The sequence below is a fragment of the Lepidothrix coronata genome, unplaced genomic scaffold (assembly GCF_001604755.1).
Source record: "Lepidothrix coronata isolate B3197 unplaced genomic scaffold, Lepidothrix_coronata-1.0 Scaffold46, whole genome shotgun sequence".
Lineage (NCBI taxonomy): Eukaryota > Metazoa > Chordata > Aves > Passeriformes > Pipridae > Lepidothrix > Lepidothrix coronata.
This window is the reverse complement of record NW_016690226.1, coordinates 242,600-255,185: the sequence shown is the minus strand read 5'-3', so window position 1 is coordinate 255,185 and position 12,586 is coordinate 242,600. Positions and strand designations below refer to the sequence as shown.

Below are 12,586 nucleotides of genomic sequence, written 5' to 3'. Positions count from 1 at the left end.
CAGGGCACAGCAGTCAGGTGGGAGAGTAGAGGTTGGGTGGAACCAGTGGGGGAGAAAACACACAACTGAACTGCAAAGATTAGAAACAAACCCATGGAAGAGCGACTGCTGTGGAAAATCAGTTGTCAGATAAGGACACTTACAGTGTCAGCATTGTAGCATGGACAGATTACCCTGCAGAACAGAGCTCAGGCAGGCTATAACCCTCCTGAGCCAGATATTCCCAGACCAGAGGACACTCAGAGTCTGATATCATCTGTATGTTGGATGAGCTTTTGAAGTCATCAACTGGACCTTCCTCCTTAGACGTGTTGAAGGCAACTTATCCCCACGGCACAGCAGGTGTACTGAAATCCTTGCTCTCCTTATTTCTCATGTTGAGCTGCCATACAGGCTGACTGGAACCCAAGTGTGGAGGGCAGCGAGGAGGATGGAGAACAGCCACTGTTGTCTTGATTTAATCCTTACACACACACAAAAATTCCTCCAGCCCCTGTGAGAAAATAATCAAAGAGTAATTTCCACCTTCATCCTCCTTCCCCCCCCTTGCCTTTCCAGTGTAAACCACTCAAGAATTTTCCTAACAAGTTGGCCTCCCCTCTGGTTATTGTCCTAAGTGAACAGTCTCTCCATTCACTAACGCGTGACGGTAAGTTGGTTTGGGAAGCAGCAGGTTTATCTTCCCAGCTCAGGCAGTGCACCGGGCCTGCTTGTGAACCAGTTGCCATTCAGTGTCTGCACTGCTGTTGATAAAGCACATTACACATGGCTAGGCTTGCATGATTAATACAGCTGTCTAAGCGCTCTCTGTAAAAACAAAAACAACCAGAAAGGAGAAGGGAGGTGTGGGATTTGGGAGGGAGGGGATGCATGGGGAAAAAACCCAACCATTCCAAAGAAATCAGGCTTGCAGAAAAAACACAGCACTCCTGGTAGGCCTTCCCTTCCATGTGAGAGCCGGTCTGACAGCAGAGCTCCCCTGCAAAAGGGAGAGGCCTCGTGGCAAGCTGGGCAAAGGAGAATTGCGCTTGCCCCTTCCCCAGCATTGCCTGCATGTCCCTCTGCAGTTTGGGGAGTGGATGCATGGACGGGAGCACGGGGTCAGGCCGTGGAGAAGGATGTGCTATAACCAGCATAGCTCCAGCGAGGTCCAGTCAGGCAGCCTCTGCAGTAGATGTTGCAGGTACGCAGGCACAGTGATCCGTGCTTACACTTCTAAGCCAGATCACCACAGGCACCCTATGCATGCACATCCCATAGCCACCAAGCAATTTCCAGGCACCCTGGAACATCCAAAGGAGGAACAGGAGTAGCTTCCAGCATCTTTTCCATTCCTCCAACTCATCCAGCTGAAGGCCTGCTCAGCTGCCTGTGTAAGCTGTATTAACTTTCCCTGTTTAATTACTGGTCTGGGAATGGGTTGTGGGAAGCCACAATGGCTTTCTGCTCTGGCTTTTCCCAGGCCTGGAACAGGTATTAAAACCATGCTTGCACTGTTAGGGTGTTAAGGTGACCAGGATTCTCACTCTGGAATTACAAACACACAGACATATCCATACATTGATGAGAACACAAAGCAATATTTACTTAGACCCCACACTTTAAGGACATACACCAGCCTGTGGGCCCAGCTTGATTCTCATGACATCTCTAACTCATTGAAATGCTGAAAGGAGCACACAGGCTTGTTAAGAGTGTTCCTATGATAAAGGCCCTGTACTGCCCATTGTTCAGAAGCAACCTTTGACAAAGGCTAGCTTAAACCTCCTCCTATTTTGTTCCACTCCCAGGAAAGGAGAGATGGGGACAAGGGTTGGTCTCTGCTAAGCTCACTGCAAGGGAGTACCCAGAAAGGAGTGATAGCCCTAAGAAGACCACAAGGACAGGCTGGGGGGGACACTGTACTGCAGGTACTAGAGAAAGGTAGGAAGGGCAGACTGTAATATGACTGGATTTTAGTACCAGAGTAACCTCAAGCATGCTGGTCACTCTCCGCCCCCATTTAGTTCTCCTTCTGCTCCGCTCTCCAGTCACCCTTAGGTATGTCCCCCCCTCTTCATTTCTGTCCACAGCCACTCAAATCTTTCCCATGCCATATATCCAGCAAAGCTTGTAGGAAACCATAGCAGAGAAAAAGTAAATAAACAAACAGACATGAAGCTGATGAAACCATTAATTTTTCAAGAGGTTCCAGAGCCTCCAATTAGCAAACCTGCTTCCTAGGGCTGTGTGTGCTCTGGATGAGGGGAGCTATGCTGTTTATCCTCTATTAAGACACCAGGTTATGTGCTGGCATCACCTTTGATCTTCTGTGCCCTACACATGTGCTTGAGAGGTGAGCAGGGGAGAAACTGCTTTATTTTAGGAAAGTAAAAAGCAGAAAAAGCTCAGATCTTCTCCATTATGGCCTGTAAAAAAATCTGCGCTATGTGGGTTTTTTGGATGTTTTGCTTGTAGAATAAGAGTCTTCAGTAAGTGATTTGAAGACTATGCAGTTTTAAGTATCTGATTTTGTATCAGTCATTTGCCAAGTGTTGGGTTTTTTTGTGTTTGGTTTTTTTTTCCTTACATCTCCAGTTGCTAGGGAAATGGAAAGAGTGGGAGAACTATTTCTTCAGCTGTGAAAAAAAACTTGGCACTTTTTTATATACACAGGACAGACTTGATGATGAAAGATCTGTGTAACCTTGAAACACAGGTTGTCTTCTAGCTACCACCAGCCTCACTGGTCAGGATAACAGTTCAATTTTAGACTAAGATTACTGTAAACCAGCTTCAGGATAAATGGTGTAAGCATCCAGTCTTGAACACCACGACCTTCTCAGAAAGACACTGAGAAATACAATTTCAGGGATATTCTTTAGACCTTAGGGAAGGATGAGTGAGCTGCATTACAGAATGAATCTTCTCTCAGACATAAGGTGTGATAGATGAGTACTTAGTACACCATGAATGAGCTCCAAAACATGGGGAAGAACTGCTCAGTGCTAAAAAAGCACGAGCAAATTCTCAAATACATTAAACCGAGTGCAAAGATTGATAGACACCAGAGACATTTCCTTAATCTTGTTGGAGAGTTGCTGGAGGGCATCCTCCCTAGTTTACACAGTGGTACTTCCACCTCTAGGAAAGCCAGCCTATTGCCACTGCAGTCACAATCAAGTTTTAATTACAGGAGCAGAACTGATAGTGACAATGGGGAACGAGCAGGCAATGAACAAAGTATTTCAACACTGAGAACAGGGAGGGAAAAAACGTATCTTTTTCTCAAAGAGGAGCGGGGAGGAACAGGAAAGGAGTAAGAAAAAAGCCCCAAATGAACCCCAGTAAGTAGAAACTGGTAATCCCTAAAGCCTCAGAGTAGAGTGCAAAGCCCTGGAAGAAAGAAATTAATAACTTTCAAAGTATGACCTTGAAAATGGAATTAACAGTATTCCTCCCTTTTAAGCCTCCATGATAATAAAGATTTCATCTTCTGAAGCCTTGGCAGGAGAGTCAACAGACTAGGAAAAATTACTTCCTGCTCAGAATCTGGCAAGTGTAAACCCTAAGACCTCCTTCAGGCCCCAGGGAATGAGAGGATAGAGACACCTGTATGATGCACATCCTCTACATCCTCTTTCCCTCATGCCTTCTCCTTTAGAGGTGTGGGGGGGTTTTCCCATCCCTCCCTCATTTTGGTGGTTTTGTTCACTCAAGAAGCAGGACTCCAGCCTTTGCTGTAAGTAGAGGCAGCCTATCAATAGCATGGAGCCCAAAGCCAGTCAGTGTGAGCAGCACCTTGGAAAAACAGCAGGCTGGCTATACTTGTTATACCATCACTCCTTCCTTCCCATGACAGACAAGTTCTCCTAGCCCATCCCATGCTGCTTTCTGGCTCACTTCCATTCAGAAACTAATGGGGAGTGATTGCCTCTAACACAAGGTGTTACACCATGCTCTTTGACAGGATCCCAAGGGCAGATTCCCCAAAGCAAACAAGGAACCAGTAGCTCTCTGATACCCTTTGAAACTCCTCTGTGGGCTCTCCTCCATCAGCACTACAGATACATCAAGCCTGGTGTCTTGTTAATGTAAATATGAGAAAAACTGCCAGCTGCTGTCTCTTCTCCTGCCTGCATTTCAGTTTACGCAGATGATGGGACCCAAGAGCCAGTAGAATATTTTATATTGGTGAATATGAGTGTGAAACATGTAGATGGATGGGTGATTTTTTCCCTCTGGATTTGGATCAGGAATGTATTTGCTTTCTGCTTGCAACTCAAATGGCTGTTTTTAAAGGCCTGTGTTAGGAATCTTGAAAGTCATGGGTTCAGTGTCTGATGGTGATGATCATGGTGCTTACATTTGGAGACATGTCTCTGTGCAACCTGGTGAACTTGTGGCTTTGCTTACACATCTGGCCTCATTTGCCTCTTGAGCAAGGGTTACATGTCATGCCACAGCCTCCATCTCCCTCTCTAATGGGCCCTGTTGGTGTTACAAAAGGAAGCTGGAGGGAGTGAGGAGACAGAAGAAGCATCTGTGTGGAGAAAGTAGAATCGTAGAATGTCTTCAGTTGGAAGGGACCTTGAAGATCACCTAGTTCCAAGTCCCCTGCTGTGGCCTGGGACACTTTCCACTAGACCACAGTGCTCAAAGTCTCCTCCAACCTGGCCTTGAACACCCCCAGGGATAGGGCATCCACATCTTCTGTGAATGACTCACTACTCTCATAGTGAAGAATTTCTTCCTTATATACAATCTAAATGTACCCTCTTTCAGTTTAAGACCTTTACCTCCTACAACTACATGCCCTTACAGAAAGTCCCTCTTCAGCTCGTCAACCCCTTTTAGCTACTGGAAGGCTGCAATGAGGTCTCCTCGGAGTCTTCTCCAGGCTGAAAAACCCCAACTCTCTCAGCCTGTCTTAGGTGGTCCTTAGGAGAGGTAGTCCAGCCCCTCTAGGCATCTTCATGGCCTTTCTCTGGACTCAGTCCAACAGGTCCATGTCATTCGTATGCCAGGGGCCCATCATAAGAATAATAAGTAGAATGATTTACAAACTTCACCACCTACCCCTGCAACCTCAATTTCTGCTGCCTTAGTGGTAGATGTCATGGGTTTTATGGTTACAATCAACCAGTAGGTCAGATCTGCCCCCAAAGGAGTGTTACCAGGGAGGCTGATGCATGGTGGTTGTGGAGAGATGCAGGCCGGTGAGGGATCAGATTCCGTGCCACATAAACGTGGCCGTAGGGTGCTGCTTGGGGCAGCAGTGGCTCGGAGCGTGCAGGGCTGGCACCTTTCCCTCAGGATGGTACCCGGGGGTTTTACCGGGGGGGTGTGCGGAGCCGCCTTGACCCTGGCTGTTATTCCCGGGGTTATCCGTGCCGTTTCCAGTCCGGAGGCTGCCTGGAGTCGCGAGGGAGGAGCGCCCACAGTATTTGGGTTTCGTGGCCCTCGGCTGCCACCTCGCGGGGAAGGAGCGGCGGATTGGCGGCGGCGGCCGCGGGTTGTGGCCGGCGAGGAGAGAGGGAGAGAGGGAGGGAGGAAGGGAGGGACCAGCGGGGAGCGGCCGGACCTGCTGCTGAGTGTCTGCGGGGCACAGCCGAGACCGCCGGGGAAGGAAAGGTGCCAGACTGGGAGTTCGCGAGTGCGGTTCGCCTGCATGGTGCCACAGCGCTGGCAGCACTCCTTCACCCGCTGCTCCTGCCCTTTCTCCTACCTGCTTGTCGGCGTTTGAGCTTCACTGGGCACCACATCCATATCTAAACAGCTCTTAGGAAACCCCACTTTTTCTTTTGCAGTTCTGACCCTGAGCTGGTACTGGCTGCCTGTCTTTGCAGTCCTGGTACTAATGCCCTCTTCTGATAAGCACCCTCAGCCCCTCTACCTGTCTCCCTCTATCCCTGCTTTCCTGTGCCTGATCAGGGCTTAATTTCCTCCTTTATCTCCCCTTCTCCCAGGACCTGTTTTCCTTACCTATCCAACCTGTGTGCTTACATAAAGCCCTACATTTCACCATCCTCACACTGCCTTGGCACCTCCTCCTCTTGCTCTCCTCCCATGTCCTGAGCTGAGCATTCCTGTATTGCCATTTCAATTGAAGACCTTCCCTGTCATTGTTTCCTCTGCTGTACATTGGTACAAGTGCAAGGCTCATCCTATCACCTCAGTCCATATTGCCCCCTTCTTATATCTCTCATCACAGCAGCCTTTTCTTGTGCCTCTTCCCAGATGCACTTACGTGTTTATCACTTCCTCATGCAGCCCCCAGCCTTCAGTGGGCACTGTAGGCTTTAAAGGGCCAACACTAGCCATGAGGTAGGGCAGGTACAGGGCTACCAAGCAGCCTTCTGACCTTGGACACTGGCGCTGAATCTGTGTGTGTTGCAGTGCCTTGTAGCACTATAAATTCAAGTCTTGTAGGCAGGGAGAGAAAGATCAGGCCCCAGAAATCTGTCCCCCTCTCAGTGACTTCTGCAGCTAGCAAGTCTTAGTCTGCCACAGAGGATGCACCACTGGAGTCTCAGTTGCTGAGGCCTTGTGGGGCATCATACTGAGTCCTCTCACAACTACACGCCTTTCAGCTGCCGAAGTAGCATCCACTGAAGGCTCAGTAAGAGCTGTGCCCCAGGTGTAGTGGGGACACTTGCAGTTCTATGATTCAGGATTTGAGCATTCCATGGCCACCAGTCTCTCAACACTGGGTAGTTTCTTTCTTAACAGTTTTCTTGACTAAAAGCTCATCTCTCCCCTTCCTAGGAAGATCTGAACACACTCCAGCTAATTCTTTCCACACTGGGCAGTTTTCTTAGCTTGGCTCTCCTGTAATCAGCAGAGGAGACTGCAGAGCAAGGAGTGACTGAGACAGTTTTAATCAAGCCAGTTCAGGTAGCAATTAGTAGCAGGTAGTGGCCACATGTTAATGTCAAGGTCCTAAAGTCACAGGAGAACATAGCACCCAAATTTAATGTGTGGCCATAATGTCATTGCTGGAAGCTGACTGCCACTGTGCTCCTTAAAGAGCTAAGGGAGATTGTGGATATGGAAGTTTTCAGGCAGTCCAGAAGTGACTGAACAAGTTCATGTAATCTCTCAAGGGGTGCAGCTTCTGCTGGCTCAGGATGTCTCTGAAGCACCAGAGGCAGGCCATGCTGGCCATGTACTACTCACCCAGCACCCACAGGGGACAGGACTGAAAGTTAGAAAAGACCTTTGGACTGACCCAGCAAAGGTCTTTTCTTGTGGTATGCTTCTCCTAGAGGCAGACTGTTTCTGAGGAAGAGAGCAGCTCTTGGCTTTGCAATCTGAGTGTGGTTTGCTGTGAGTGGAAGCAGCACCCTGCTTTTGCCCTCTCCCTCTGCCATCTCATCCAAGTCCCACCATTTTTCTTGCTATGTCTTTTCCTACACTCTTCACAGGAGTAGGAGTAGTAGTTGAGTCATCTCACACACACATGCACACACACAAGCTTTACAGCTATACCAGGAAAATTATGGTATAGTAGCATACATACCTATCCTCTCCAGTGAAACCTGGGCTAGCCGAGCTTGCAGTCCTCTGCACATGAGAGCATGCAGCAACTCTTCCACTTCATGCTGCATGGAAGAGTTTGCCTCAGGAGTGAGGCACCAGGTGAAATCACTGAAGTCGCATGCTTAAGGGCCTCACCACCCCTTCTCATCCCTACTCAAAAGTACATAGAAGTTCTCCCAGAAGTGTCAGGAAAAGAGTCCTGGAACCTCTCTGTGCAGGGCTAGTATACAGGGCCATTACACGCATGCAGGTGAGTAGGAGCACCAAGGTCAGTGGCATGGCTCTGTTTTTCCCATGGTTAAATTTAAGGATGCAGCTAGGGTTACCTGGTCTTGGGGAGAGGAGTGGGATGGGGACTCCACATGGTCCTCTTCAGCCCTCAGAGAACTATAGCTTTCTAAATCTTGGCCAAGGCTATTCTGTGGTATATACCAGTGCAGATCACCCAGGGTGAACATGTGGCACAGATAAACCCTTGGAAATGCAGGGCACAGCATCCTGTGAGGTTGTTGCAGCATGATGACGCACTGTAGGGCTCCACCTGCATCTGCACCAGGTATCGAAATGTCTCACATTTGAAGCAGGGAAGAGCAGTGCAGTCATTTTGCCCTTGCTGATTTTCCGTCTGCTCCTTCTTGATTTGCTTAATGGAATCTGACTCGGTCAGCATTTAGGGTCTTGGGTCCCCTGGGAGTTTATCTGTGAAAAGCTGCCAGATATTCATATTCACTCATAATCATCATCATCAGAAACTCAATTTCCTTCCCTGTCTGTGGTGGAAGAACACTCCCTTGAAAGCTGTTGCGGGGTCAGGGACTTGGCAGGGCTTCCCAATTGCGGCCGGGCAGTGATTAGCCCGGGATATTGCAGCAAATGCCCAGGCCACAGGCTCAAGGTTACCGAAGCGGGAGAGCGCAGGGACAGCCCCGAAGCCCCCGGTGCGGGCGGAGATGTAGCAGGGGAGCGCAGGCGGGCCGAGCGAGGGCTTTTCTGGGGGGTCTCAGCGGGAGGCACCGGGCGGGGGCGGCTCCGGCGGCGGCCGCCAGGGAGCGCCGGAGACCGCGTGCCGGGGCGCGGCGGGGCTGCGGGCGGGGCGGGCCGGCCTTCGCAGGCCTGGGGGGCTGTGGGCATGGGCACGGCTGCGTGTGCGTGGCCACCCCTGCGGGAGGGTAGCGTGCAGGTGCGGGGCATGGGGGTGAGCGCTCATCCGTGCGTGTTGGGCAGCGCGGTGATCGCTGCGGGGGCTGGGCGTTCGCCCGTGGCCCTGTGGGTGCCGTGGTGCCCGCGGCAGAGGCGGACGCACCCCACAGCAGGAGAGACAAAAGAGGAGTCACCACGCTAGCGTGGGCTGTCAAAGCCCAAGTTGTGTCTGGGAAGGAATGGCGAAAGTGATAGAGTGAATTGAAAATGGGAGCTATTTTCTGCACAAAATCTCACTCGAAATTAATATTTCATTTTATTCTTACATTTTCGCTCTTTATTACACTTGAGCAATTAGTGCCCCCCAAAAGCCTTCGAGAATTTTATTTTGTGATCGAACTATAACCTTTCCCCATTTTTGCAGTACATGTGACAGTAAATGTATCATCCGTGGCATGTACTTAAACCAGTTCTGCTGTAAAACCCAGAGATTACACGTGGCCCCCAGGGTTTCATGCAGGGACCACACTGGATGCCAGGCCTCACAGTCAGCATAAAACTCTGCCCGACACCTGCACAGCTACACACAGCCCCTTGGTGCAGACAGCTGCTGGTATTTGCATGAAGTGAGGTGCAGAAGATGATCAGGACTGCACCTAAGAGGTGACTGTAGCAGCCTCACCACCTCACTGGCACTCACAGGAGCTTAGTGGGGAAACATGACACTGTGTAACTCGCACCATTTTTTATCTGTGGAGATGGGAGTTTTGGCTTGTCAGATACCCTGAAGCTTATACACACAAGCTCAAGCAGAACAGAAGTGGCCTGACATTCTCCCAAGTCCTTCATCACACCATGTTTCCTTGGGTGTCCTTTCTTATACCTACGTGTTGCAGAAGGACATCTCTTTACCATACCATGCCACACCATGCCATGCCTCTGGCCCCCACCAAGCTCACAAACCCCGAGCTATGCACTTATATGTATCAAGGCAGCAGTACCCAGCCAAGGCCAAACATCCCTCTACCTCCGCTGTGCTGGATATGAGTTGCAAGCCACCATCGGTGCATATGCCTTTGGCTCTGATTGTGTGGGTACCCTGGAAAAGTGACAAGGAGGAGGATTGCTGCCATGTGTGTATGTGTTACATACATGTCAATGTATGTGTTCAAACAAATACTATTTAAAACAAATAGTATTTAAGACAAATAGTAAAAATGTGATGGCAGAAGATTTTGTGTGGGCAACACAGACTGCCTGGTGTGCTCTTGATTATCTGATGGGCCAGAGGAGTCATGTTTTGGAACTTCTTCACTGGCAATAAGGGATGCAAATGGTCCCAAACAGCCTCCCTACAATTATTTGACAGTGAAAGATGTTTTCTCTGAAACATAGGTCAGGTAAGGGTAGTAGCTGAGTTTAAACGTGTTCCTGATCTCAGAGGGGGAAATAAGTTCCTGTCACCCAAAAAAAGGAGTAAAAAAACAGTATTGTAGGATTTGTGTGACAAGCCACAAAAGACATGCATGGACTAGCAGAAAAAAGAAGCCATAGACGGAATATAAATTTTCCACACAGTCCAGCACATACTTTCTTAATAATGAAAGAATAGAATTGGGGCACAAACAGCTAATCTAGTAACAGGCTACATTAGGAAGAAATCAGACAAATGAAAGTGCTGAAGAATTTCAGAGGCTCTGAAGATATCCTTCTTCGATTTGCTGCCTTTCAGTCACCAGCTCAAGTTTAATAGTGAACGTGCTGCTGAGCGTGCCTGTGGCACCCGTGCACCACGCAGTAGAGTGAGGGTCTTTGCCTGATAAACTCTGCAGGTTGTGAGAGGGCAAGTTGCACTTTGGTCTCACAGGGCTCTCCTCGACAGGGCCTTTTTTTTTTTTCTGGCATCCCTTAGATATCAGAATTTGCTTCTCATGGTAGTAAGCATGACTTCTGTCTTCTACAGCACAATCAGTTCCAACACAAGAACTCATCTCCCATCTCCACACTTCAGCATTTTCCTGCACCTCTTCTGTGTAAAACACTGCACATACAAACATATGTGTGTTTGTATACACTTATATGTATATGTGTATACACTTATATGTATATGTGTATACACTTATATGTATATGTGTACATGTACACAGGCATGTACATATACATGTGTGTGCATGCATGTGTACATATACATATAAAAAAATGTACATATATGTGTAGCCATATGTGCACATATGCATGGCGGGCATGCATTTACAGAACCACAGCCATGTACATCTCCCTGCCTATTATAAAGAAAAGACTGCCAGAGACTGGTGTTGCAGGGTGAATTTAAAACAGTATCACTGCCGTTAAAGCCATCCAGAAAAGGGGACTCATAAATGAGTGGATGAATGAGAAGATGTCAGGAGTGTTAGCGCTTAATATTCCTGGAGTGAGGCTGCATTATTTGTTGCTGCAGCAGCATGCTCCTCCCTGCCTGCTCTGACAGAGCCTGTGGATGTGCATGCACACATATGCAACTTCATTTCCCACCCTTGTGAAAAATCAACCTCCCTGGCATACCCTGCACCCTCACCCCATAGGTGTCGCGTCACAGGGCCATAAACACAGTAGCGAAGCCTGCCTTCTCTCCAATTCAGAAACACTTAATTGCAGTGCAGCCTGTATGAGGGAGGGGAGACGTCCGCGTGTTGGCCCCATGTTTTATTGATCAGACCACTGTGATGAATCAGCTCCTGCGGAGCTGGTGTCTTGCTGCAGACAGGCACTGGCCACTGCACACTATTACAAGGAGTCCTGGCATCTCAGGGCCACCACTGGGAAGGTGGCAGAGCGGGCAGCTGTGGAGCTGGTGACTAGGGGCTGTGTCTGCAAAGGTGTGAACCGTGTTCTCATGTTGGAAGGCCAGCAGTTCCCAGCTGGAGGCACAGCAAAGGATGGGATGTGGTTAGCAGCCGGGATTGAGCCTTCCCGCTTGCTCCAGCCTGAGTGTTGTTTAGGGAAAACCACATGCCATTGGAGTGTTGGACAGAGGGAAGGAGCATGCTGAGCAGCTGCCAGGCAGCAGCCTGCACCTGGGCTGGAGGGAGCTCACTGAAGTGGGAAGGCGGCTGTGCCCTGCAGCCCCAGCCCGGGAGTGAAGTGTTGTGTTCCTGTGTTATCCCTATCTCACCCAGCCATGTGTAATCTTGTCTTCTTTTCTCTCCCTTCTCACACCCTGCAGGACCCGGCACAGGGAGAGTAGACAACGGCTCCATGAGTTTGGCCGTCCCACTGTGGCTGCTGGCAGCGTCCCTGCTCTGCCTACTCAGCAAATGTTAATACAAATCAGAATTAAAAATAATAATATTAATAATAATTAAAAAAACAACACGACAACGACAACAACACACAAAACAAAATGCGTTATACAGGAGACAGAGCGAAGAGAGGGGAGAGAGAAAAAAGGGGGGGGAGAGAGAGAGACGACTGTTTCTTTCACAACTTTTGTGTGTTCAGGAGTGAAGAGGGGGGAGAGGAAAAATTACAGCAAAGAAGACTCAGCAACATTTAATCCAAAACCTGAAAAGCCGGCTGTCAAGTCACTGACTGTCTAGGAGGCAACACGAACCGAGGGAGAGAATGGGGCACCAGCAAGGATCGCGTCGCCGGAGGATGCTGCAATGTAAACAATCCAACAAAACCCATAAAGCCAATCAAACAGAAGATCCCTTTTCTTTTCTCTCCTCCTTCCTCTTTTCCATACTTCCTCACCTTCCTTCCTTCCTTCCTCCTCTTTCTTTCTTTTGCAAAAGAGGTCTTTGCTTCGGTGTCTATAGCCATTTAACTTTTTGGATGCCCTGGATCATTTTTGTGAGCTAATGCTCAGCCAGTTCATACTTTTGAAAACAAATTAAAAAAAAAAAAAAAAAAGAGAAAAGAAAAA

The 12,586-nt window shown here is 48.8% G+C and overlaps 1 protein-coding gene across 1 annotated transcript in view; it reads left to right on the top strand.

Annotated features, from left to right (window-relative positions):
- Window positions 1-12,586, top strand: part of LSAMP (limbic system-associated membrane protein) — a 254,221-nt gene extending 241,635 nt beyond the window's left edge. The window contains exon 8 of the mRNA XM_017814594.1: window positions 11,885-12,586. Within this exon, the coding sequence (XP_017670083.1) occupies window positions 11,885-11,982 (98 nt within the window). The 3' untranslated portion in view covers window positions 11,983-12,586. The remainder of the gene's footprint in view (window positions 1-11,884) is intronic.